This window comes from Caretta caretta, chromosome 18 (genome assembly GCF_965140235.1).
Source record: "Caretta caretta isolate rCarCar2 chromosome 18, rCarCar1.hap1, whole genome shotgun sequence".
Taxonomy (NCBI): domain Eukaryota; kingdom Metazoa; phylum Chordata; order Testudines; family Cheloniidae; genus Caretta; species Caretta caretta.
In genome coordinates this window covers 1766135-1793968 of record NC_134223.1, presented here as the reverse complement: position 1 = coordinate 1793968, position 27834 = coordinate 1766135, and the positions used below count along the sequence as shown (strand labels likewise).

The 27834-nt window shown below is 51.8% G+C and overlaps 1 protein-coding gene across 1 annotated transcript; it reads right to left on the bottom strand.

The window, feature by feature from the left end:
* Positions 1-982: 982 nt before the first annotated feature.
* CELA3B (chymotrypsin like elastase 3B) lies at positions 983-13067 on the bottom strand. The gene is made up of 8 exons (XM_048824969.2): positions 13023-13067; positions 12322-12407; positions 10527-10624; positions 5965-6099; positions 5057-5193; positions 4168-4313; positions 2925-3077; positions 983-1069 (listed from the first exon to the last, which is right to left on the bottom strand). Exons 1-8 carry the CDS (start codon positions 13060-13062, stop codon positions 1049-1051), a joined length of 816 nt encoding a protein of 271 aa, XP_048680926.1. The 5' UTR covers positions 13063-13067; the 3' UTR covers positions 983-1048.
* Between the last annotated feature and the right edge of the window lie 14767 nt (positions 13068-27834).

Sequence of the window (27834 nt, the reverse complement as noted above, 5' to 3'; positions counted from 1 at the left end):
AAATACTGAAAATGGATATCCCCCTCCAGCCACCAACTTGCAGCTTGCCTCCTCCCCCTTCCCCCCAAGTATAAAGCCTCGCTGCCACTGCCTACCCGTTTGCCTCGTCATCCCCCCACCACCCCCAGCTCGCCTACTCGCCCCCCCGCAGCCCGCTCACCTCCTCAGCCCCACCCCCGTCGCTGGCTCACCTGCGCCCCCCCCCCCACTGCCAGCCCGCTCGTCTCATCATCCCCCCACTCCCGCCGACTCGCCTTCTCACCCCCCACAGGCCGCACAGTGAGCCCACACGGGCCACATGCGCCCTGGGGGCCGTACGTTGTGCAGGTCTGCTCTAGAGACTGAGACCAATAATATGAGACCAGGCAAAACGACACTGATAAAATAAAATCTGGTTCAAAGTTCTGCGTAAGAGATCGGGGCTCTTCTGCAGCAGCTCAGCTGCCCCCCTCATGTTCCACGCCCCGCATGTGTCTGGCCTCTCGCTCTAGACAGTGCTTTTGACAGTGGGATACGTCGTAGGGTAGGGCCTGATCTTCGCTTGTCTCTCATAGAAGGCGAGATTTTTTTAAGAGCTCAGCATCCACCAGGCCCCCATCCGCTGAGTTCTTTGGAAAATTCTGACCTATGTGGCACTGATATAAGTTCAGTGTGGGTATGAAACACACCCAAGCTGGACTCCTCTGCTCAGTCACACCAGTAGTTGTCTTCTACACCTGCCCAGCCTGGGGGTCAGTGACAACCCAGCATGCAATGCAGAGCAGAATTGGACCCACTAGGTATATGTGAAGGGTTTCGAAGAACTGTTTCAAAGCTACAGGAATGCCAGAGTATAGCATGAAATCCCTGAAGAAAGAATTCCTCATTTTACACAATCTTCCTGCCACCATGCTGCCCAACTGCAAAGAGCCCTGGGGTTATCGGCGCCACATTAGCCCCAACAAAGGGAAGCCCCTGCCCCCCAAGAAATACGCCCATGATGGGATTTCTACAATTGCTTTATTATCTGCCCAGGAAAGTTTCTCCAAGATGTGGCTCTTTCAGCTTATCATGCATTATTAGCGATGGTCTGAAAGAAAAGCAAACCAAAGTATATCAGGTCAGGACACAATAAACTGCAGCAGAAATCATATCCTCGGGGCTTCTGAAGCCCTTTGCATGTGTAACGTGATGCCCCTGGGTGGCTCGAACCTGGGACCTTGGGATTGTAACTAACTCAGCAACCTCTCGTGCCTGAGCTAAAAAAGCTGCTTCCCTTAGCCAAGGCTGGAGCAGGCTCATCAGACTCCACCTCTAGGCCAGCAGCTCCCAAACTTTTTACTAAGACAACCCATCACCTGTATTTTGTCTTTTTGTCACCATTGCCCCTGCTCACCCTCCCCTCCTCAGTCCTCCAGCTCCTGTTCTCCCCTCCCTTCCCTTTCTCAGCCCTTCAGCTTCCTGCTCCCCTTTCTCTCCCCAGCTCTCGCTCTCCCAGTCCTGCAGATCCCACCAACCCCCTGCAGCCAGGCCACAAATCACTACCCAGCTGCGGACTGTCCATTCGCTGGCTTTGGTCACTTCCTCCACGCTGTGACTGCTGTCCAGGCCCTGCTCTCATGTCCCCGGGGCAGCAGCCACACGGAGGAAGTGGCCAGAGGGGGAAGTGACCACCCAGTCAGCAGCCGCTCCCCATCCGGCAGGTGCCTGGGAGGCGCTTCGTCCACCGCCCAGAGGAAGTGAGAGTGCGGGGGGCCCAGACCCTTCCTACGACCCACCATTTGGGGTGGGGGTGTCCATTGCCACAGCACGTGGGCGTGGCTCACACTCCCCGCCACGTGCCAGAGGTTACCCAGGTCCGGGCCCTTGCCTGACACAATCTGCCCTTCTCGGTGCACTCCAACAAGGAAGGGGAAAATGGTTGCCCCCCAAATCACCTGTTAGGGAAACAGAGGCCTCAAAGGCCCAGGCCTGCTCTCAGTGATGCCGGTTTGACACTTGTAGAGTTCATCTGGGCCAGTTTGTGCCCTGAGTTACACGGTTGTAAATCCAGAGTCACGCCACTCACTGCTGTAACTGAAAGGGGAGCCTGTTCCCAGACTCCGGAGGAACTCCGCCGATTGGCACTGGGAGCAGTGAGATCCAAATCCGGCCCCAAGGGGTTAACGTGAGTGACGCAGCCAGAGCACAGGGCAGCAGAGCTGGGATGATAGCGTGCAATTCCAGCTTGCAGATGCATGCTCAGCTGCTAGGCCAAACACCTCCCTCTGCCTGCCTTGAGTCCCTGCTCGCTGCAGGACAGAGCTCACAGCCAAGCCAGATGTTCTGTCTCAAACCATCCCTGTAGCCGGGTGGTGCTGCAGGCCACCGAGCATCCTGCTGATGGCTCTGGGCCATGTGCCCAAAATGCCGGCTCCCAGCAGACTCCAGGGTCATCACATGTGTCAGTGGAGAAGCACATCCGAGCTAGTTTGCCTTCAATATCTACTGTGCTGAGACCAGCTCTTCCAGGCTCCAGATCTTACAGAAACCCCTTTGCAGGCCAGACTCAGCTGTTCCTTATTTTGCTCTGCAGTGACATGAGCTGCGTCTGAGTTCCCAGCTGCCGGAAGAGGTGAGGCGCAAGGGGGACCAGAGATGATATCACATGCTCTGAGGGGCCCTGCTTGCTCAGCTCTGTGTGTGGGGCAGCTGGCTGTGATCTCTGGATGGGGCCCGTGGCACTGATCTTGGCTCAGAGCCCCAGGAGGACACCACTCTCAAGGGTGCAAATTCTGTTCATGGAGACAGCCCCAAACATTGTCCATCTGGGGCCTCCCGTCCTGTCCATTTACTGTGGGTGACCTCCCAGAACCCCCTGCCTGGTCATTTGATTTCTCCCTGACGCTCCCCAGCAGAAGACCTCCCTCCCACTGCCCGCGCAGTAACATGGCTGGGGGTCTCACCTCTGCAATCCAGTCATCAAAGGCAGAGACGCGGGTGAAAACGGTGGGTCTCTTTAAGGCGTTGCAGCCATGGGAAGAGACAAAGCTGGCGATGCCATGCACCTGCCATCTCCCATCAGAGGCTCGGCAGTTAAGGGGGCCACCAGAGTCACCCTGAAAGAGAGCCAGCCCCCCGTGAGTGAGGGTGTCAGATCCCCGATCCCTCACTCACCGCCTGCTGGGCTACAGCTGTGCACCAGGCTCTGGGGGCAAAGTCCAGCACGTCACTGGAGCCATCTCCAAGGCTGTCACCGCAGGGAGGCCTACCCAGTGCCTTGAACTCTCTCAGCCAGCACTGGCTGTGAAATGGTCAGGCGGAGAGGAGGAAAAATATTCCAGTGCAGCTGAGTCTGACCTCGCAGCCCTTCTCCACACTGCTGCTCTTAGTCACAGGATCAGGCGAACAAAGACAAGGCTTTTGCATCCGCTGTGCAGGAATGTCTGAGCAGGAGTGTTACCTACGCCTGGGGCAGGGTGAACAGGGAGCTTTTCACTCAGATGCTCCTATTCACCCAAAGCAAATTTCCAGCCTGACATGTGTACCATTAACAGGTCTCACAGCATTGGTGTTACAGCCTCACTGCTCTGGCTTCTCCTCCCTGACTGGCTGACGTGTAAGTCACCAAGAGACCAGACACGGTCAGCTTTACAGTCCATCTGTGGTGTGCTTGCAGTGCCAACCGCCCGCTGTGTGTCCAGAAGTGACAACTACAGCCCAAACTGCAGGCACCAGCTGATTACCGGGAGAAATGGTGAATTACTATGAATCACACTCACAGTTCAGAACTTCCCAACCCTGCAACTGATGAGCAGAGAAACATGGATAAATCATTCCCTGAAAGTTCCTTGCTCAGCTAGTCTAATGGGCTTTGCCTGTGGGGAAGGGCAGCAGGCTGGGCACCTGCCTGCCAAAGGGAGCCAGCCTGTCAAAGCTGGGTGTAGGCTGGGTGTAGGCTAGGTGGAGGTGGGTTTCTGCCTCCTGCGACCTTCCTGTACTTTGGTGGGTGCAGTGAGTGCTGCTGACAACAGTGACAAAGCGTGTGACCCCCTGGTAACAGCTGAGTCACCCCTGTACGTTGGGCTAGTGGGCGTGTGCATCGGATGCGGTAGTTTGGTCAGACAGATCACATGCGCACACTTGCTTGCACGCTAGCCAGCACTGCACCAGTGTTGTCCGCCACTCTCTTTCCAGCCCTGTACTCACGTTGCAGCCTGATCTGATGTCCCCGCCAGCGCAGACCATGCTCTTTCTGATAGCGATGCTGCCCCACCAGTCAGGCTGGGTGCAGTGCTCATAGTCCACCACCGGGAGCAGAGCCTGCTGCAGCTTGTCAGGGAGGGATCCGCCAGCTGCAAACAGAAGATGCACCCTTACCCAGTGACACCAAGCCCAAGTACTGGGTTCGAGTCCCACCTCTCCTGATACATTCAGGGCTCTATCCCATGCAGTGCTGAGCACTCCTGGGAGCTGTTGATCACCTTCAGCTCCAATGGAAGTCAGTGGGAGCTGGGAGCACTCAGCACCTTGCAGGAGAAGGCCCTGGGTGATGTTTGGCTCCTGCTGCTCCTGACACTCCCACAGAACCAGAGAGAGCCTGGGCTGGTTGGAGGAGCTGGTGATGAACTAGGGAACCTGTCACCCCTTCCTTCCCAGCTTGACACCCTCCCACATGGGTTCCAGTCAATGCTCACTGCTGTCTGAAGGCTGCTTGCTGGAGGGGCGGGTGCCCATCCAGCTCTTAGGGGAAAGGTGACCATGTCCCAGAACAACTAGTTCTGGCGACACAAATTGGCAGCCTCAGCAGCTGCCCTGGTGGCCCTTGAGGAGGCCCCCCTAGGCCAGGATCGAGGCACATTGGCAAGGGGCAATGCATGGGGAAGAAACCCTGAGCTGCCCATGCTGCACTTCATTTGTGGAGACTGGCCTCCAGTCTGTGGGGCTGGAGCTCTGCTGCCACTCAGTGCTAGTGAGAAAGAAAACCAGCCAGAGGAACAATTAACTAATTGCATCCCTCCAAGCCGCGTCCCCAGCGTGGCTGCCCTTGTGCTTTCCCACGAGAGAGCTCCCCGGGGCAGAGCAGCCCGGCACATACTGTAGAGGCGCCCCCAGCCAGTGATGTAGCAGGGATAGTTGTTGGGCAGGACCTCGCCTGCGGGCGGGAGGCAGCCCAGCTGCACTATGTCGTTGAGCTCGGCACTCCGGGACAGCTTGATCAGTGCAATGTCGTTGCTGCAAGAGAACGAGTCAGAGCTCACTGGAGGGGCAGATGGCTCCGGGGTCTGGCAACGGAGCCGTCTGCCAGCAGGCCGAGCGAGAAGCCACGGATGTCACAGGGCAGCAGCTGTTATTGGCTCGGGGCTCAGTCCAGTTCTCCGTGGGATAGGTGTTCACAGCATGACAGACCCCCCCTTACAGGCAGCCTGACCAGAGAGGCCTGGAGACTGCGCTTGAGGTGTCCCCACGGGTTGGGGGGGGTGGGGCTGTTCTCCTGCTCCATGGATTGAAGACATCCCTGCCCAGGGCTAAAAACCCACCCCTTGCACCACGAGGGGGACAATATGTCCCTGGCACAGAGCTTGGCAAAGAGAGCCCAGGGGAGCCCACAGCCCTGCTCACCGGTCCCTTCCCAAAGGAAGGGCAGCGTGTGCTGATCAGGACGTAGACCCCAGCCCTGTCGCGTCACAGGCCTGCCCAGGGCCTGCTCTGCTATGAGGGGAACCCGTGGCCTGGGAGCCAGCATGGCAGATAAAGCCACACTATTCCCCTGCTGGCTTTTTCAGCCCCTCAGCACCCACTGGCCTGAAGGGTGCTGCCCATGGCACCAGTGAGAGGCCCAGGGTCCTTACATGGGAACAGCTCTGTGTGTGTCTTTCCCTCCCCAGCCATTCTTATAAACAGACTGTTCCCTGCCTGCCGCTGCCCTCCCTGGGAGCCCTGCCGCCCCCAGGCAGCTCAGAAGGGAGGGCAGCTGCAGCCTGGCACATGCCTGCATTGCCTTACCCGCAGGCCACGCAGATGGGCTTCCAGAGAGGGTGGACGAAGATGTCCTCATGATTCACTGGGATGTGCTGCTCAGGGCCCTCTGCCACGCTTCTGTCATACTCCCCCAGCACTACCTTGTAGGTGAGGGATTTACTGAAAGGAAACCCCCGAGAGCCTGTGAGGAGACAGCCCGGGGATCGCAGCAGGGGCAGCATGGGGGGGGCAGCCTGCAGTGCCCCCTCGGGCTCAGAGGGGTTGGAGTCCCGCACACCACGCAGGAGACATCACCCTAGTCCCTGTGTCGGTCCCTAGCCCATATCATGATCAGCAGCACACACCCCAGCTGGCACGGCCTGGCCCTGCGGGACTCGGGGCTCAGACAGCTCCTCATGCGGGGACACACAGCACAGGGACACTGTCATGGCGGGACTGGCCCCTCTAAGGAGAGTCAGGGCCACTCTACCCATGATGGGCTTCTTTAAAGAGACTGAACCTATCTTGAGCCCCCTTCCCCCATAGTAATTAGGTGCTCAGCAGCTAACTGGTTAATGAGCATTTGGGCCTGTTAAGGGGCTCCCAGAGCTCAGCTGAAGGAGGTGCTCTTGGAGGGAGGGCCTGGGAGCCTTTTAACAGGACCAGAGCCTCACTAAGCAGATGAACTAAATGAATCATCCCAGGAGAAGGGGAATGTCTCTGAAAGACTCTGAGTGGGCGGGGAACCCAGAACAGGGGCTGACATAGGTGTAGTTTGACTTCTATATTTGGGGCTCCAGTCAGGCCAATGGGGCCATACATGGAGGGGACAATTCCGTGCCTGCCCACAGAGGCACCATTTCAGATGGGGGGTGGGGGGTGCACAACTTTAACTGTGATTCCGGGGGGTACTTACGCAACTGAATACTCTAGCGTTTTTGCAGATAATAACTTAGAAATTATCTGATAGGAACACGGTACCTAATTCCTATATCAAGAAACAAAATTAAATAAATATTAGACCCACTCAGCTCTAATACTGACATGCTCTGACACCTTGTGGGAAGTCACTTAAAGGACACTGGTTGGGTTTAAAATGGTAATGTCTATTCTTACTCAGATACACTTACTGAAGTCAGAAGGGGCCAGCATGAGCATCTAGTCCTACCTCCTGCACCTCGCAGGCCACAGAACCTCACCCACCCACTCCTGTAACAGACCCCTAGCCGCTGGCTGAGTTACTGAACTCCTCAAATCACGGTTTAAAGACTTCAAGTTACAGATAATTCACCATTTACACTAGTTTAAACCTGCAAGTAACCCATGCCCCATGGTCCATGCTGCAGAAGAAGAAAACCCTCCAGGGTCTCTGCCAATCTGACCCAGGGAAAAATTCTTTCCCGACCCCAAATATGGTGATCAGTTAGATCTTGAGCATGTGGGTAAGACCCACCAGGCAGATACCTGGGAAAGAATTCTCTGTAGTAACTCAGAGCTCTCCCCATCTAGTGTTCCATCTCCAGCAATTGGGGATTTTTGCTACAGGCAGTCGCCGATGGGCCACACACCATTGTAGGCAGTCCTGTCATAGCATCCCCTCCATAAACTTATCAAGTTCAGTCTTGATAGCCAGTTAAGTTTTTTGCCCCCACTGCTCCCCTTGAAAGGCTGTTCCAGAACTTCACTCCTCTGATGATTAGAGATCTCTGTCTAATTTCAAGCCAAAACTTCTTGATGGCCAGTTTATATCCATTTCTTCTGGGGTCCACATTGGTGCTTAACTTAAATAACTCCTCTCCCTCCCTGGTATTTATCCCTCTGATGTATTTATAGGGAGCAATCATAGCTTCCCTCAGCCTTCTATTGGTTGGGCTAAACAAGCCAAGCTCCTTGAGGTGCCTCTCCTAAGGTAAAAAGAAAAGGAGTACTTGTGGCACCTTAGAGACTAACCAATTTATTTGAGCATGAGCTTTCGTGAGCCACAGCTCACTTCATCAGATGTGTACCGTGGAAACTGCAGCAGACTTTATATACACACAGAGAATATGAAACAATACCTCCTCCCACCCCACTGTCCTGCTGGTAATAGCTTATCTAAAGTGATCAGCAGGTGGGCCATTTCCAGCACAAATCCAGGTTTTCTCACCCTCCACCCCCCCACACAAATTCACTCTCCTGCTGGTGCTAGCCCATCCAAAGTGACAACTCTTTACATCTGACATCTGATGAAGTGAGCTGTGGCTCACGAAAGCTCATGCTCAAATAAATTGGTTAGTCTCTAAGGTGCCACAAGTACTCCTTTTCTTTTTGCGAATACAGACTAACACGGCTGTTCCTCTGAAACCTCTCCTAAGGTAGGTTTTCCATTCTTCAGATCATCCTAGTAGCCCTTCTCTGCACCTGTTCAGTTTGAATTCATCTTTCTTAAACATGGGAGACCAGAACTGCATACAATACTCCAGGTGAGGTCTCACCAGTGCCTTATATAATGATACTAACACTTCCCTCTCTCTACTGGAAATACCTCGCCTGATGCATCCTAGGACTGTGTTAGATTTTTCATGGTCACATCACATTGACGGCTCAAGTCATCCTGTGATCAGCCAATATGTGCAGCTCTTTCTCCTCCTCTTTCACTTCCAACTGATAAGTCCTCAGCATATAGCAAAAATTCTTGTTGTTAGGCCCTAAATGCATGACCTTGCACTTTGCACTATTAAATATCATTCCATTTCTCAAAAAGAACAGGAGTACTTGTGGCACCTTAGAGACTAACCAATTTATTTGAGCATAAGCTTTCGTGAGCTACAGCTCACTGCATCGGATGCATGCAGTGGAAAATACAGTGGGGAGATTTTATATACACAGAGAACATGAAACAATGGGTCTATTACTCCAGTTTACAAGGTCATCGAGATCTTCTTGTATGGTATTCCGGTTCTCCTCTATATTGGCTATACCTCCCTGCTTTGTGTCATCTTCAAATTTTATTAGGACACTCCCACTTGTTGTGCCAAGGTCATTAATAAAAAATGTTTAATCAGATCCAAGACTGATCCCTGAGGAACTCCGCTAGTAACCTCCCTCCAGCCTGACAGTTCACCTTTCAGTAGGACCTGTTGCAGTCTCCCCTTCAACAAGTTCCTTATCCACCTTTCAGTTCTCTTATTAATCCCCATCTTCTCCAGTTTAACTAATCATTTCTCATGTGGAACTGTATCAAAAGCCTTCCTGACATCCAGGTAGATTAGATCTACTGTATTTCCTTTGTCTAAAATATCAGTTCTCTTCTCAAAGAAAGATAGCAGTAACTTGTTACCACCTCTTGAATAGAGCAATTGAAACAACTGTAGAAAAATCTACAATTACTTTCTATCATTTAGGCTACTCACTTTTTGCAGTTCACTAAGCTTGGAACAGATCATTTAACTTTAGGGAAACTCCTAACAGCCCTTTCTTATCTTAATCACCCGTTAATCACTCTGTTTAGAAACAAAATTCTGACTCCCTGCCTCTGGGGCGCAAGCTGGGAGCAGTCTCCTGTCTCCTCTGCAGAACTCATTGCATTGCACACTCAGGCTGCCTGCCTGAGGCTTGTGTGGGAGTGGGGGCAGCGCCCTCCCACGCCTGCCCAAACTCCGCCTGTGAGGGGACCATGCCTGCAGGGCCTTGCCATGCCATGAGGGCGTGCTCGGGGACAGCACTCTGCCACAGGCCCAGCCTCTGCGCGGGTCCCACTGGTGAGCAGCGCTAGCTAATAGCCCTGTGCTCGCAGTAAGCAGCTCCGGCCTCTGCTGGGAGAAGCAGACTCTGTGCCGCACCTCCTGCAGCCAGGCCGGAGAGCTCAGGGCAGAGTGCAGTGGAGTCACGGGGGCGGGCGCGGTAGGAGCATGGTCCCTGCGGGGTGTTTCTGGGTGATCTTCTCCTAGTGCTGGTAACCAGAGCGCTAATGCTTAGTGCTTATGCAGCCCTTGATGGGCCACATCCTGCTCTGAATTGCATCGCTGCCACCACACTGACGCTGGGCGGGCAGTTGGGATTGTCCCCCCCATGGCAGAGATGGAGGGACATGGCCCAGGCTGCCGAGCGCCTCAGTTACAAGGCTCCATGTCACTCAGTTCTCTCCGTCTTGGGGGTCTCCACTGCCGGCCAGGGTCAGGCGCTGGAACTGGCTGCCGCTGCTGGGAGGGCCCATTACGCGGACTGGAGCATGTCTGCTGGGAGGTCTCATGGCAAGGAGCAGCTCACTAGCCATGGCAGACCAGGGCCCTGTGGCTCCTGCCCCAAGACGCCACGGTGCGTCGGCCGCACTAAATTCTAAAGAAAAGGAGGACTTGTGGCCCCTTAGACACTAGCCAGTTTATTTGAGCATAAGTTTTCATGAGCTACAGCTCACTTCATCGGATGCATTCACTGCATGCAATGTACTGGCTACTCCACTGAATGCATCCGATGAAGTGGGCTGTAGCTCACGAAAGCTCATGCTCAAATAAATTGGTTAGTCTCTAAGGTGCCACAAGTCCTCCTTTTCTTTTTGCGAATACAGACTAACACGGCTGCTACTCTGAAACCTAAATTCTAAGCAATCGGAAGAGGAGGAGGCTCACGAGATGCAGTGCGCAGCCGTCATGACCCATGTGGGAGCGATGAGGGTTCCCCCGCAGGTGTGGTGGAAAGCACCGTCCCGCTGGTACTGCAGGGAGATCTGCCAGGAGACAAGACAGGGCAGTGGGGGACGTGCTGTGGAGCTCCAGGGCTCTCCGGCTCCACTGTGGGGAGGCTCTGAACAGTGGGAGCTTTAGGGTAACATCCCATGGAACCCACCCCAACGACCATGGCCCATCGGAGTGCTAGCAGGGCTCTGGTAGCAGCTTTGGCCTGGCCCAGGTGTGGTGCCAGGGTGCCCTCTGGGGGCTGTGGTTACATGCAGCGGAGGCTGCTGTGTGAGTTACCATGGTACACAGTCTGCCAGGGCAAAGCCTCTCCCTGCTCGTGCAGCACCAGGGGGCAGCAGGCACTGAGGGGCTGACCCACACGCACTGTCACTCAGAAATGCCCTGGGAGTTGAGGGGAGCAGCTGGTCTCTGGCTCCCACCTAGCACTCCCTCGTGCCCACCCCTGGCAGAGCCCTGCTCGTGTCAAGTGACTAGAGGGGCTTCAGGGGGCTCTTTGGGGAAGACTCTGCCAAGGTGCTGCTGCCCCTCCCAGTGAATTTTGGGGCTTTTCTGCTTCTCCCTCTGCCCGTCAGTGCCATGGGCTGGAACATGGGCACAGACACAGAGCTGTGATCAACTGTTCACAGAGAGAAGAAATCCAGCTAAGAAAGGCAAAGGCAAGGAATTCACCGTGCCCTTCCCAGGCTGCTGTGAGCTGATGCTTGACAGGGCTCTGATTTTCAGAGGGTGGGGCTCAGCTATGTCTGAAACCAGCCCCGTAAGTGTATCCTGAAGCTTGTGCCAATCCTGGCCTTGCGCTGCCCAGTCTGTCAGTAGGAGGTGTGGAACGCACACCGGGGGACCCTCAATAGGCACAAGCTGGGATCCAGATAAAACAGCAGCAAGAATTTCATGCACATCAGATGAGGGACTTGTTCTCCCAGACCATAAGGTCAGTGGGGGGTTGCCTAAGGACTGCAGGGCAGGGCATTAACCAATGGTGAGTTTTGCTTCTTCAGTACAGCCGTGAGGAGAAGGGATGAAGAAGATGGAGTTTCTGGTCCCTTTAGCTCTCCTTTGCTCCATAACTGGGCACCGATTCAATATCCCACCCCACCCCCTTTGCTTCACCTGTCCATCACCACAAGAGCTTGGTGTGGTCAGAGCAATGCTGCAGGTTTAACCCCCCAACCCCAGGCCTGGGGAGATTACAGCAGGGTGAATAATGGAGTTTTTTAGTCACTGGCTGCTCCAAAATTTTGGGGTGGGGGGAATTTCTTATCGACCGAAAGTGAATTTTTTTTCGGATTTTCAGGAAACCTAAACATCTGAAGAAGAAATAGATAACGATGCAGCCGTGTCAGGGTAGGACCATGTACCCGTGATGGGTCAAACAGAATATTTCATTTTGCTTTTGAGTGTTTGAAAATGTTTTAATTTTTTTTAATAAACTGGAAGTACTTTTGAAAGATTCACTTTGAATTGAGAAATCGAAACATCGAGCTTCAAAAAGTAATATTGGGGAGGGCTCCAAAAAATGTTTTCAATATTTTTCTGACCAATCAAATGCATCAAAATCAACACAAACATGGGTAAGGCTTCTGCCAACCCAAATCTGGATTTTTCAGTGGGAAAAAAAAAGTTTGCTCTGAACCCTAACACCACGCACTAGTGCAGACGGTGCGATCGGATCGAGCCTCATTGCTGATTGGCTCTCGCCGCATCCAACGGGGTGGATTTCACTCACCTGCCAGGGCCAGCTGTAAGCCACAGCATCCTCTCCATTCACCACCCTTGTGTTGGGGGAGTAGACTGGTGTCCCACACCCGTGGGCTGGAGGGAGAGAGCACTGTGCATTACACAGATGGCAAAGGCACCAGACCCTTCTGCTGAGCAGAGGAGGCTGGACAATGGGGAAGCGAGACATGTGGTCATGCCGGCTCACCCTCTCCAACCCAACCCTGGACATCCCCAGTAGGGTGACCAGACAGCAAATGTGAAAAATCAGGCAGGAGGTGGGGGGTAATAGGAGCCTTTATAAGAAAAAGACCCAAAAATTGGGACTGTCTCTATAAAATCGGGACATCTGGTCACCCTAGTCCCCAGTCACTCCCCAGTCCTGAGGTGGAGGGGCAATCCCCTGGCCCAGGCTCTCCATGGGATGGTTACCTTGCCCCATGTAGGCCTGCCCAGGGTTTCATCCCCTCCTGAGCCAACCCGTCTCCACATTTACAAATGAGGCAGGCACCAGGGCCCAATCCCCTGACAGCACCTTGCACAACCTCCGCAAGGTCGAGGGCGACCGGCGGGCTAGGCACAGGAGGAGCAAGGAGAGCTCTGTGTGCCCTGGGGCTGCAGATGGCATAACAGGCCGTCTTCCTTAAGTATGTGCTCTGTGCAGGGGCGCTGGGGCAGAGGAGAGAGCCTTCACTCTAGCCCGTTTCTTACCACCAGCCGCAAGCAGAATGGGGATCAGCAGCCTCAGCATCTTGGTCAGATGGTCCCCAAGAGACACAGGGCCCTTTAATACTCCCCTTTATCAGAGGCTGCAGGGTAGGGAGGTGCCTAGCAGCTCCGAGAGCAGGTGTTGGAATATCCTGTGCCCGGGTGCAAGGTCACTCCGAGGAAACAGGGCCCCCCTGTCCTGCACCTGCCCGGCCTTGGGCAGATTGGGCCATGGCCAATCAATGGATGCCAAGAGCGTCACTTAGCAAGCAGGCTGGGTCACAGTCAGGGTGCCCTCTAATTTTTCTCACCCTGTGCGGAATGACTTTTATTATGTGCGCCACTGTGGAGGTGAGGTGTGACACATGACCTCCACACTGGTGCACAGAACAAAATGTATGTGGTGGGGGTGGGGCCGAGGGGTTTGGAGTGTGGGATGGGGCTCAGGGCTGGGGCAGAGGGCTGGGTGCAGGGACCGAGGGCTCTAGCTGGGGGTGCGGGCTGTGGGGTGGGGCAGAGGGATGCCGCAGGGGAGGGGGGATGAGGGTTCCAGCTGGGAGTGCAGGCTCAGGGCTGGGGCAGAGGGTTGAGCTGTAGGGGGGAGAGGGCTCCGGCAGGGGATGTGGGCTCTGGGGTGGGGCCAGGGGTGAAGGGTTTGGGGTGCAGGCTGCCCCGGGACGACAGGTTAGGGACTATTTAGAAAAGCTGGACGTGCACAAGTCCATGGGGCCGGACGAGTTGCATCCGAGAGTGCTGAAGGAATTGGCGGCTGTGATTGCAGAGCCATTGGCCATTATCTTTGAAAACTCGTGGCGAACCGGGGAAGTCCCGGATGACTGGAAAAAGGCTAATGTAGTGCCAATCTTTAAAAAAGGAAAGAAGGAGGATCCTGGGAACTACAGGCCAGTCAGCCTCACCTCAGTCCCTGGAAAAATCATGGAGCAGGTCCTCAAAGAATCAATCCTGAAGCACTTGCATGAGAGGAAAGTGATCAGGAACAGCCAGCATGGATTCACTAAGGGAAGGTCATGCCTGACTAATCTAATCGCCTTTTATGATGAGATTACTGGTTCTGTGGATGAAGGGAAAGCAGTGGATGTATTGTTTCTTGACTTTAGCAAAGCTTTTGACACGGTCTCCCACAGTATTCTTGTCAGCAAGTTAAGGAAGTATGGGCTGGATGAATGCACTATAAGGTGGGTAGAAAGCTGGCTAGATTGTCGGGCTCAACGGGTAGTGATCAATGGCTTCATGTCTAGTTGGCAGCCGGTATCAAGTGGAGTGCCCCAAGGGTCGGTCCTGGGGCCGGTTTTGTTCAATATCTTCATAAATGATCTGGAGGATGGTGTGGATTGCACTCTCAGCAAATTTGCGGATGATACTAAACTGGGAGGAGTGGTAGATACGCTGGAGGGGAGGGATAGGATACAGAAGGACCTAGACAAATTGGAGGATTGGGCCAAAAGAAATCTGATGAGGTTCAATAAGGATAAGTGCAGGGTCCTGCACTTAGGACGGAAGAACCCAATGCACAGCTACAGACTAGGGACCGAATGGCTAGGCAGCAGTTCTGTGGAAAAGGACCTAGGGGTGACAGTGGACGAGAAGCTGGATATGAGTCAGCAGTGTGCCCTTGTTGCCAAGAAGGCCAATGGCATTTTGGGATGTATAAGTAGGGGCATAGCCAGCAGATCGAGGGACGTGATCGTTCCCCTCTATTCGACATTGGTGAGGCCTCATCTGGAGTACTGTGTCCAGTTTTGGGCCCCACACTTCAAGAAGGATGTGGATAAATTGGAGAGAGTCCAGCGAAGGGCAACAAAAATGATTAGGGGTCTGGAACACATGACTTATGAGGAGAGGCTGAGGGAGCTGGGATTGTTTAGCCTGCAGAAGAGAAGAATGAGGGGGGATTTGATAGCTGCTTTCAACTACCTGAAAGGGGGTTCCAAAGAGGATGGCTCTAGACTGTTCTCAATGGTAGCAGATGACAGAACGAGGAGTAATGGTCTCAAGTTGCAGTGGGGGAGGTTTAGATTGGATATTAGGAAAAACTTTTTCACTAAGAGGGTGGTGAAACACTGGAATGCGTTACCTAGGGAGGTGGTAGAATCTCCTTCCTTAGAGGTTTTTAAGGTCAGGCTTGACAAAGCCCTGGCTGGGATGATTTAACTGGGAATTGGTCCTGCTTTGAGCAGGGGGTTGGACTAGATGACCTTCTGGGGTCCCTTCCAACCCTGATATTCTATGATTCTATGATTCTATGATTCTACAGCAGGGAGAGAGCTCTCTCTCCCCACAGCAGCAGCACCTGGGCTGAGGGGGCAGAGGTGCCTCTCCCCGCCATGGCAGCTCTGGGGCTGGGTTGGGTTGGGTGGGTTGGGGCCGGGGGGCCGGGCGCCTCTTCCCCATCTGCGGCAGGTCCAAGCCAGGCTGGGTTGGGGCTCGGTTGCTGCAGATCCGGGGCTGGGCTGGGGCTGGCGTGAAGAGGCACCTCTCCCTGCCACAGCAGGTCCAGGGTTGGGGGAGAGGCATCTCTCCCTGCTGCAGCCCTGAGCGCCTGTGCAGTGCTTAATAGGCTGCTGCACGGCCATGCAGCTTACAGGGAACTTAGGTCACGGTGCTGGAGAGTGAGTGGGGCCACCTCTAGCCTGAACACTGGCCTGGGTCCCGGGGGGCTAGAGGAATGGAGTCCATCCCCCACTGTAGCCCCCTGCCGTGGGGAGGGGAATGAGCAGAAGATCTGCACAGACATAGGCCAGCTGGCCTGGTCCTGCTCCCTGCACTGGGGTAAGGACTCAGGGCCTGATCCAAGTCCCATTGAAATCACAGGAGACTCTGACTTCACTGGGAGCTGGAGCCGGCCCCTCGTAAGGGCCCTTATGGGGCGAGGGGGACGAAGGAGCAGCATGTGCCTCGTGCTGCCATTCTGCACAGGGGTCACTCACAGCAAATGGTGCGAGTAACAATGCAGCTGCGTCAGGGCAGGGCCTTGAACCTGTGAGGAGCCAGAACCCACCGGGGACGGTGTTATGATGCAGATGTTAAATTCTGGAAATTTGGTCTCACTTCACAGGTAGGGGCTGTTAATAGATGGCTTGTACAGGGTTACTAAAATCTGTTATAAACATGTCCCAGAGGCCAGCAGCATGTATTCAAAGTGGTTATAAGCTGGGGTTATGGGTGGTTATTGGCCAGGCTCACAAGCCACCCACAGATCTATTGGTCTCTATAACAATCTGCAGCAACCAATTAACCAGTTATTAAAATATCTACTTAGCCTTCGTTAGCCCTCTATAAACCGCTTCCAAATGGAACAGTCATGCAAAGTGTGCGTGTAAAGTCGATTCAGATTCAGGGTTCCCTTGTGACCATGTAGGACTTTGTACTGCTTTCTATGGGGCTCATTTTAACACCTTATTGATACAGGGTGGCTGGCCCCTTTGAGGGGAATCAGGGCCCAGTCTATCCATGATAGGCTTCGTTAAGGAGAACAAGCCCATCTCAGCCCACCATCTCAGCCCAGTAAGTAATTAACTGCCTAGGTGGCTGGTTGGCAGCTAATTGACTAAGGGGCACCTGGACCAGATAAACAGCTATCAGGGCTCAGTAGCTAGAGGGTGCTCTTAGCGAGAGGAGACACCCAGAGAGAAGCTGGCTTAGTTTATAGTACACAGGGCCCAGGAGTAGGGCAGAGGGACTCTTGGCACAAGGAGGGAGCCTTCCTGAATTCTTACACGGAGCCAGGAGGAGGCTGTGGGCTGCCTGAATTTCAGAGAGGATCCGGGCTCCAAGGGTGGATGTGAGGGGCTAAAGAAGCTGTACTCTATACAGGAGTGAATAAATAAGACATAAAGGGGGAGTCTTGGTCGAAGTACTCTGGACTGGGAGTCAATCATTGCAAGAAGGAGAAAGAGTACAGCAGGCCTGCAGGGATACGCTGTACCACAAGGCAGTGTGCATGAGGGTGGCATCCCAGTCGGGTTCTCTCTGCTAAGGGAATGCTCATTTAGCTTCCTTGACGTGTGTGTGTAGGGTGCTGTGTTGCACCTCTTGCATTTAATTTCCCTGCATTATTGTAATTGTTGGATTTAGAATAAAAGAGAAGGGCAGAATGCTGACCTCCCATTCAGAGAGACACAGGGCCCCAAATTCCAGGGAGGTGGGGAGCGAACTGCGTTGATTTCTGCAGTGTCTCCTGGGGCTGGATTTGGCTTGTGTCCATTGTCTGAATGTACAAGACCAAAGTCAAATAATCACACCCAGCTCACTTCCACTGACCCCACAAGGCATTTCCCACTAGCGGCCCTTTCCCCGCCTCTGGGTCTCTGGCACAATGGCAGTTGTGACAATAAGAAAAGGAGTACATGTGGCACCTTAGAGACTAACCAATTTATTTGTCTGTTTATTTGTGACAATGGGCATCTTTTTCGAAAGGGTGGTTCCCCCATCCCCCAGGTAACAGGTGATCTCAGCTGCTGAGTTAGTCTCCCAGGCCTGCCCATCCCTGGCTGTCCTCTGCCTCCTGACCAGCCTTTCCAGGTGCTGATCCCCTTTGTGGTGTCAGCATTTGTGCCTTTCCTGAAGCACCACTCCCAGGGGAATAAGGCCCCTCTAAACAGGATCAAAATTAGTCTGGGAGCAAGAGCAGGTGGTATGAAATAAGTGTTAACAATTAACAAGTGACCCTGGTTTAGCAGGGGATTTTTATTTTCTTTCCCACAAGATGATGTCAAATCTGCTGCCAGACTCCAGAGGGAGATGATAAAGGAGGAGGTGAAGGACAGAGAGCAGCAGACTTGGTTACACAAGGCTTAGGCTTTTAACTATGAAGGTGTCAGAGGCTAGGCCAACACAGCACAGTGTCTCCAAGCTTCAGTGTTATCCAGTAACCTGGGCAGGGAGTGACAGAGATGCAAAACCCCAGTGTTCTCACCAGGATGGTCAAAAATGTCCAGTCAGACTGTTTTTTCCCAGGATGGGGGTGTGGGTAGAGGGTGAGAATTGCAGATTCCAACCCCCTCATTCAGAACACCTAGGCCAGGCCCCCTCTACACATCAGAAGATTTAAAAACTACTAAAATTTTCTGGATGATTTTTGAACCTTCTAGGGGGTCACATTTCAGTGCCACTACCAGAGCTAGAAAATACTTCCCCAGCTCCTCCTTGGTGTTTGAAATGGAAGCTGGGTGTCTCTCAGAATCACATGACTCCAGGAGCTGGAAGCTTTCTGAAAAACACTGACTCGTGCTAAAGCCAGGAGAGTTGCCAGCACTGGAACATTGCGGAGTGTGCTGCCCTGTCCCTGCACTCTTGCCTTCCATCTCCAGCCTGGGGGGTTAAGCTTAAACCAGCCATGGCTGCCAGAACTAGAGCAGAGTTGAGTGTGATCTTCATGCACCAGGAGCAAATGGTGTGATGGCTGCGCTTCACTGCCATGGCATTAGCAGCAGAACCCTGATGCAGGTCATCAGACCCCACATTCCTTAAAGCCAGGAAAATGAGGGCATTGCTCGCTGTATGGCCATGCAGCACAGCCTGGTCTCTAATCTGTTACAGATGGGCATGTATGTAGCATGCTCCTGCACTCTGATCTTCGTCTGCCCCAAGGGGAAGATGCTGTCCCTTTACTAGGTGTGTGGGCCCTGATTCTCCTCTCTCTTGCAGTGTAACGTGACTGGAGTAATTGCAATGTACAGCAGGGGAGTGGAAAGCAGAACCAGGCCTGGACCCAGCCAATAGCACTGTACCGAGGGCCTTGCCAGAGTTAAACAAATGGTTCCATATGAAAGAAAATCATAACACACTTTCTAGCGAGTTATCCTCTCATCTAAAGAAACTCATCTCACCCGAAGATCTCTCCAGCGTTCTCAGCTAACCCTGGTTGAGATCCCACTTTCAGGAGGCAAATTTATTGTCCATTTCCTGCCTAGGTGAGGGATGCCAGGGTGTCGTCTTTATCCCCCAAAATAATAGAGCAAACTTGTGATGTGCACCGCATGATAGGGTTCTCCCCACTCTAAGAACATAATTTCCCACTACATACATAACTCCTCACACAACATCTGTACATGTGTTTTGCGATGATGCTGATGAGCCGTGGGACACAGGCTTTCACCTGAGACATTCCAGAACATGCTTTGGTGAACTAGAATCTACAGGCTGGACTCAATAGATCCCTGCAGCCCCCTTCACCCTCTCTCTGCCCTTTGCCAGTTGGCATTGAGAGGTACCTGGGTCACCCCGGGATATCTGGATCTAAAAGCACAAGCCTCTTCTGCCTTAGTTAAATGGTCGAGCTGTGTTAGCTAAGGTTGTAGCAGGCTCTGTATGTGGCCCAGTCACTACTAGAGAGGCATAGAGTGGATGGGTATTACACCACTGGATATGAGGGCTCAGATCCTCAGAGGTGTTTAGGCACATAACTCCCATTGATTTTATGGAGAGTCAGGCATCTGAATACCTTTGAGGCTCTGGGTCTAATGGACTAATGTGACTGGCAACTAGGAACAGCTGGTTTCTTGTGTCTTGCTGTGCTGCTGATTTCCTGTGTGCCTTGGGCCAGCCCCAGCCCCTTTCTGTGCCTCAGTTTCCCCATCTGTACAGTGGGGATGATATTTCTTTACCCACCTCCCAGGGGGCTGTGAGGATTTGTTTGCTAATCACTCCATGATGCTAGGAATTATGGCCATCTCCATCCGTCTCTTGAATTTCCTGCCTTTGACTGCTCCTTGGATTGGCTCCATCTCTAATCAGGAAAGGGAAATAAACATGACCCTCTTTTTCCCATAGCTCTGCAGCTAGTGCACAAGAAGGGGAATAAGCTAAACCAGTCTGATGCACCTTTAGACCAGCCCCTCTGGCTCCCCATTGGGGTGGTAGGGGTACAATCATTGCAGTCAAAAAAGCCACATCCCTAACCAACATAGTTACGCTGGTGCGAACCTGTGCGTAGAGCAAGCCTAAGTACCAGCAATCCACCCTCAGAGCACAATCAGCCAGAGAGTTTAGCAGATGATGTAACATCTCTACCTTGTTTCATTGGCTGAGCCTGTCCTAAGCTTCTAAGGTTCATGACTGCATTATACTTTGGAATGCCCCCCCCATCGGCGCTGGAGCTTAGGGTTCTGCTGCACCCCCGGCTTGAAGGGGTTTCCGTTCTATACTGGGGTTACAGTTTGATTCAAAGGCTCTCAGCACCCCACTATCCAGATGATTCCAGCATCTCTGCCCTACCTGAGAGGCAATTATAGCTTTACAGATCTAACAGCATTATTCTGCTGAGCAAATTACGGCTGGAAATTTAGGAGCCACTGGTTTAAAATTCTAATTGGGGATTACAGCTTCTGGGCCTCTCCTTTGGAGAACTGCAGAGAAAATTCTTCTCTTTGCCTCGTTGGAGCACGTCCATTTTCCCAGTATGCCCTTGCCTCAATGTGAAGTTACAGGGTGCTAAGCTGTGGGCCTCATGCTAGACAGCAAGGTGTGACTGCAACCACTGGCTCTACCATGGATTTTGGCCATGTTGTGGGCTGGCTTGTGCATAGATTCTCTCGCTCCCATCAAACCGTAGCAGACCTTGGGACCTTGCCGGTCGTTTTCTCATTGGAGGAAAATTAGTGAAGAGTCTGGGTTTTTCCTTAGTGTAACTCGTTGCTCCAGCTGAGGTGGGGGGAGGGGGTCAGGGAATCTCAGGGCTCTGGCTGCAGGGGGGGATGAGGGGGGCCTCTGGCCTGGGGGGATGCAGGCAGAAGGGGCGGAGCCAGGGGCTAGCATTCCCGAACGGGGGCTCCACCTGCCAGGCTGCCTTCCAAATAGCGGGGAGTTGGGGAGGTCTCAGGCTGGCCATGCAGACTTGTCTGGCACAGACCCCTGCACTGAGACACTACCATTATCTGAAACCAATTCTTTGGGGTTACCTTCCCTGCTAAAAACTGAAGAGAGGAACTTAATTACTGTAGCAGAAGAGATTTGCAATGTAAACGCTACCTCAGGCCATTTACTGAAATAGTCTATTAAAGTGATGGCATAACGGCCGTCAGTTGGAGCAGTATCAAAGGGTCCTACAATGTCAATCACCCATGCAGATTCAGGAAGAGGAACAGGCTGTAATGGAGGGGTACATGTCACTGCTGTCTTATCATACATTTGGCAAGTGACACAGGATTTTATGAGTGCTTCAGTTTGAGAGTCCATCCCTGGCCACCAATACAGATCCTGTAGTCGCTGTGTGGTTCTGACAATTGCTTGAAGAGTATCACGTGCCAGGTGTATGAGTTTTGACTGTAATTCTTCTGGCACAAGCAGCCGGTGTGTTCCTCATAGCACACAGCCATCAAGCAAAGAAAGTTCATCCCGAACTCTAAAAGAAGGCAGCAAATTTGGGTCAAGGTTTTTAGGGTTACTGGGCCATCTCTTTGTCAGAAATTCCCGTAGTTTTTGTTGAATTGGACAAGCTGAACAAGCGGCTTGAAATTGTTCTCTTGTAACTGCAGTGAGAGCGCTTGTAATAAGCACAACCACTACATCCTCATCCTCCGGTGGACCATCTGGTGAAGGCAAAGGCAGGTGAGAAAGGCAATCAGCAACCACATTTTGGTTTCTGTGTGTAAGCAGAGTCAGGATGAGCTCCACCCTGACATCTGGTGGTGAGGTGTGGCAAGTTGTGGAAAAGAACTTCAAAGGGGCCTATCTCATTTGCATAGGCACACCCACCCCGCCTAGAATGAGGCCATTGCTGTCTAAATAGTCACTTTGTCTGCTGTGGGATCCCCAGTGTCTCTGTTATTGGGGCAGGAAGAATACATTGTTATTACCCTGATTAGGGAATCAAGGACAGTGGAACTGTACTTGGCCTTTTGTTATGATGGAGGGACTCGCCATCAACTAAGTAGCACTCGCTAGGCAAGGGACATGGGTTCCAAAACTCTGTGAATGGTGGGGGGAGGGGTGGGAAACAGGTATTAATACTTAGTAGCATGGGCCCCCTGGTGAGGGCCTTACATGATAATTGCACTTCCTCCTCTCTCCACTGTGGAATGTCAGAGCTAATTTTGGGTCTATTAAGAGTCTAGCTACAGGCACTGAGCTGAATTCATTTTGGCCTTATGGTGCACCAGCACTAAGGCTCCCACTACTACGAGCTGAAATCACTGAGCACTGTGCCAGGTAGTGGGGAGCCTGAAGATCTAGCGCGCAGTGGTGTTGTTTGTGGATGGGCTGGTGGAGCAGTTCATGGGACAGTGGGAGCTGCTTGTGTGATGCGGAGAGGCTTGTGGAGTGGATCAGAGTGAAGCCCTGTGGGGCAGTCAGCTTCAGGACACGTAAGGTGCCCCTTACCTCTTCCCCTCCACACAGGCACATTTTTACCCAGACTGGGGAGCAACACTCTGCAGATGAACTTTTGAACTCTGGGGCTGGACTTCTTGGACTTTGGGTGATTTGTGGATTGCTGGACTCAAGAGACGTTTGGGTTCTGGGACTCAAGAACCCGAGGGAAAGGACGTGGCCCAATTTGCTGGGGTGGGTCTTTGCTCGTGGTTTGGTTGATGAACACTCGTGGTGGTGTTTCCCCAATTTAATGCTGATGGCGTTTACCTCATGTTATTAAAGATTCTCGGCTACACCGAGACTCTGTGCTTGCGAGAGGGGTGTGTAAGATTTTCCCAGGTCACTGGGTGGGGGCTCGAGCCAGTTTTGCATTTGCTTTGATGAGAGGGAACCCCTGTGTACTGAACCCTGCCCTTGCTGCTATCAACTCGGCCTGGCAGAAGGGTTACACACGCTTATATTGCAGTTCATAATTGAAAGAGAGTAGTCTTGCAGACCACCGAGCAATTCGGTATCCTGCTCTTCCCAGTCCTTTCATGGTGAGCAACGTCGTCAAAGGGCTGTGGTCTGTGCACAACTTGAACATGCGGCCCCACAGGTAAGTTCTCCATTTTTCCGTAGCCCAGACACAAGCAAGTGCTTCTTTTTCGACTGTAGAATATTTCGTCTCAGCATTACTTAGTGTCCTTGAAGCAAATGCAACAGTCCTCTCTGTGTTGTCCTCATGAAGTTGTGTGAGGACAGCCCCAAGTCCATAATCAGAAGCATCAGTAGTTACAATTGTGGGCAATGCAGGACTGAATAGTGCAAGTACTGGACTATGTACAATCAAGTCTTTCACCATTTTGAAACTAGCTTGTGCATCCGTTGTCCACACTAAGGTTGAACTTCCCCGTAGTAATTCTCATAATGGTTCAGTGACAGAAGCATAATTGGGAATGAATTTTGCATGCCAGGAGGTAAGACCCAAGAAGGAAAGTAAGGTTTTCAAATCTGTTGGAGGAGGAGCATTTGAAATTGCCAGGATATGATCTGGATCAGGTTTTAGTCCAGCCTGTGAAATTGTATGCCCCAGAAAGGAGAGTTCTGGTTGTCTAAATTTGCATTTGGACCTATTGAGCTTGAGGCCTGCTTTGCTGATACAGTTTAGTACAGACTGCAGGTTATTGTCATGCTCCTCAGAAGTATTTCCAAACACGATAACATCATCCAGATAGCACTGAACTCCATGCTGATTCTTCAGAATCAATGACATCATTGTTTGGAAGGCACCTGGGGCAGATGCGAGACCGTACGGAACATGTTTAATACAAAATAATCCCTCATGTGTAATAAATGCTGTGAGGTCTCTGCTATCTTCGTGCAACATCACCTTGTGGTATGCACTCTGCAAATCAAGAGTAGGAAACATCTTTGCTCCATGGAGTTCTGCAAATACTTCTTCTATGTGAGGAAGAGGATGGCTGTCAATCACAATAGGTTTATTTGGCTCCCTTAAGTCCACACAAAGGCGAATGCCTCCACCCTTCTTCTGCGTCACTACTATAGGTGAAACCCATTCCGAGGAGCCAATCTCTTCAATAATGTCCTTTTGAAAAAGTTTTCTAAGTTCCTCTGAAACAGCTTCCCTGACTGAAAAGGGTAAGCGCCGTAACTTCTGTCGTACAGGCATCACATTATTCCGCATTTTAACTTTATGCAGAAACCCATAAGCACAGCTGAGTTTCTCCTCAACCTGGTGTTGGGTCCCAGCTGAAACTGGTGTGTGTACTGCAAGAGTGCTTTGCTGAGGAAGATCAATTTGTCCATTAACTACCCTGAGATTTAAAGCAGCCAATAAATCTCTGCCAAGGAAAGGAGTGCCTTTGTGGACAATGTAGAACTCTGCAGTTACACAGCAATCACCAGAAGTAACTATTACTGGCAGGCAGCCATGTACTGGAATATGGTTTTTCAAATAGCACACCAAGTGAAGTTTGGGTTCAGTAAGAGGCACATCTTTAAAGTAATGCAGATAGATGGAATCAGGCAGAATAGATTCTGCTGGGCCAGTGTCCAACATTAGCTGAGGTGGTTTGCCTGAGGGTATGGTGGAAACGTTTACAGTGCACTTTATCTGTTCTGGAATGTGTGCAGTAGTGATTTTGTCCATACTCAGCACAGTAATATCTGGTATTGTAACTGCGTGCACCTGTTGATTGAACTGGCTACTGTGACATATTTTAGCAAAATGCCCCATCTTTTTGCAATGATTGCACTGAGCTACTTTTGCCAGACATCTTGTGTAGCCTGCAAGGTGTTGTGGGGATCCATAGCAAAAGCATGCTTTTACTGTATTTTAAATTTGCTGATTCTGTGATTTTCCATTAGTTTTTCTCTTGTAATCGTTTGTCTGCAGCGATAGTGAACTTTTCTGCAAAGTCACAGCCTGTTGTGGTTCTAGAAGTAAGCGTTCTCTTACATGAAGATTGGTTGTTTTCTCAATGAGCTGGTTTCTAATCATCTCATCTGCCATATTCCCAAAGTCACAAGTTACAATCAGACTCCTCAGGAAAGCAATATATGGCATTATAGTCTCCCCTGTTTTCTCCTCAAGCTGGCAAAATCTGTAGCGATTAGCTACTACATTCACTTTTGGCACAAAAAGGTTCTTTAATGCAGTGAGTGCAGTCTCATACTTATCATCCGCAAGGGGGAAAGTGTAAAATATACGCTGCCCTTAACAGAGCACGCTTTCTTACTTCAGAAATCTCTGTAGCACTGATTGCAAGCAGGTAAGTCTCAAACATATGGATCCGGGCAGTAAAAGCAATTGGAGGCTCACCTGGGTTTTGCAGAAAGGGTGCAGCTGGGTTCAGAGGCAGAAGATCCATCCTCGTCACCAAAACGTTGTAGCAACCAGGCAAGGTACTAACAAACTTCAACGGGACTTTATTTTTAAAGTGGAAACCTCTTTACCAAGCTGCTGGTGCACCCTTGGTAGCTCTCACTCCTCCTCCTCAACTTCCCCCTCCCTTCCTGTTTCCTGTCCTTTCAGACTCCCAACAGCCTGAGGTTCCTTCCAACCCTGATATTCTATGATTCTATGATAATTAAAATGTTTCAGGTATTCTGCATGTGGACTCATTTTTCACTAGCCTCCTAGAATGTTCTGGACCTCTGTAGAATCTCATGGGACTTTCCAGACTTCGAGAATTACATTTTCCTTGAACCTCCTAGAACAGTGGTTGGCAACCTGCAGCACACGAGCCGATTTTTACTGGCATGCTGCTGCCAGCTGAGGTCCCGGCTGCCACCCCTGCTCAGCCCGCTGCTGGCCTGGGTGAATGGAACCCCCGGCCGGCAGCGGGCTGAGCGGGGCCGGCGGCCAGGACCCCGGCGGGCAGGAACCGGCGGCCAGAACCCCAGACTGGCGGCGGGCTGAGCCGCTCAGCCGCTGCCGGTCTGGGGGTCTGTCCACCAGTGTAGTGTGTTAAATGCCTCCCTGTAGGAACCCGCTACTTGCGGAGCACCAGGACTGGCAGGCGTCAGTAGTACACCGTAAGTAGCTCATTCCTACGGGGAGACATTTAATACACGACACCGGGGTAGGAAAGGCTGTGCCTCCCCAAACAGACGGCCCACTTCCTGCCCCCTGACTGCCCCCCTCATAACCCCGACCCATCCAACCAACCTCCCCCGCTCCTTGTCCCCTGACCGTCCTCTCCCAGGACCCTCTGCCCCCTGACTGCCCCCCTCAGAACCCTCCACCCATCCAACCCCCCCCGCTCCTTGTCTCCTGACCACCCCCTCCTGGGACCCCCCACCCGTATCCGCCCCCCATCCAAGCCCCCCTGCTCCCTGTCCCCTGACTGCCCCAACCCCTATCCATGCCTCCAACCCCTGACAGGCCCCCCGGGACTCCCACGCCTATCGAACCACCCCTGTTCCCCGTCCCCTTACCATGCCGCTCAGAGCATCAGGACTGGCAGCCGTAAGTAGTATGGCATAAGCAGCACATTCCTATGGGGACAACTGAATACACTGCACCCGTCCCCGCTCAGCCCGCTGACAGTCTGGAGTGCTTCAAATATGTTCTCTCCCCCCTTATCAAAAATTGAATACACTGCACCCGTCCCCGCTCAGCCCGCTGACAGTCTGGAGTGCTTCCAATATGTTCTCTTCCCCCTTATCAAAAATTACACTACAATTAGCTTAAAAACTTGAAAACTTAAAATCTTGAAAACTTGGTATATTATAGTAATCGTTAAAAATGTATAATGTTAATAAATACACAGGTTTGATGAAACAAAGTTGTTGTACTTATGTGCCTGTGCTTAATTTGTATTTTCAATGATTTACCTTCTAAAAAAATCTCGCACGTCTCGCACCCCCAGAAAGGGCATCTCGCACCCCCAGGGGGTGCATGCACCCCAGGTTAAGAAGCACAGCACTAAACTGAGAAGAGCTGCATTTTAATTTAATTTTAAATGAAGCTTCTTAAACATTTTTAAAACCTTGTTTACTTTACATACAACAATAGTTTAGTTACATAATATAGACTTATAGAGAAAGACCTTCTAAAAACGTTACAATGTATGACTGGCACGCGAAACCTTAAATTAGAGTGAATAAATGAAGACTCGGCACACCACTTCTGAAAGGTTGCCGACCCCTGACCTACAATGTTGTCAGCCTCGCCCTCGTGGGAATATAAAGGGCAGGGCATCACCAGTCAGTCAGTGAGAGATAAGAACAAAGGGAAGTCCACTCAATGTGCAGCGGCAGTCAAAAAAGAGTGAACAGAATGTTGGGAATCATTAAGAAAGGGATAGAAAATATCATGTTGCCTCTGTATAAATCTATGGTACTCCCACATGTTGAATACTGCGTGCAGATGTCGTTGCCCCATCTCAAAAAAGATATATTGGCATTGGAAAAGGTTCAGAAAAGGGCAACAAAAATGATTAAGGGCATGGAATGGCTGCCATATGAGGAGAGATTAGTAAAACTGGGACTTTTCAGCTTGGAAAAGAGATGACTAAGGGGGGATGTGATAGAGGTCTATAAAATCATGAGTGGGGTGGAGAAAGTAAATAAGTGTTATTTACTCCTCCTAGCACAAGAACTAGGGGTCACCAAATGAAATTAATAGGCAGCAGGTTTAAAACAAACAAAAGGAAATATTTCTTTATACAACATACAGTCAACCTGTGGAACTCCTTGCCAAAAGATGTTGTGAAGGCCAAGACTATAACAGGGTTCAAAAAAGAACTAGATAAATTCATGGAGGATAGGTCCATCAATGGCTATTAGCCAGGCTGGGCAGGGATAGTGTCCTGAGCCTCTGTTTGCCAGAAGCTGGGAATGGGCAACAGGGGAGGATCACTTGATGATTATCTGTTCTGTTCATTCCCTCTGGGGCACCTGGCACTGGCCACTATCAAAAGACAGGATACTGGGCTAGATGGACCTTTGGTCTGACCCACTGTGGCCGTTCTTATGT

What these genes read in the sequence shown, in the direction of transcription:
- CELA3B (XM_048824969.2), bottom strand. Translation starts at nt 13,062, where the DNA reads ATGCTGAGGCTGCTGATCCCCATTCTGCTTGCGGCTGGTG. An exon ending in CCCATCTGCGTGGCCTGCGG is followed by an intron (nt 5,194 to 5,964) that starts GTAAGGCAATGC and finishes GTTCTCTTGCAG; the next exon opens with CAACGACATTGCACTGATCA. An exon ending in ACATCAGATCAGGCTGCAAC is followed by an intron (nt 3,078 to 4,167) that starts GTGAGTACAGGG and finishes GCTCTCTTTCAG; the next exon opens with GGTGACTCTGGTGGCCCCCT.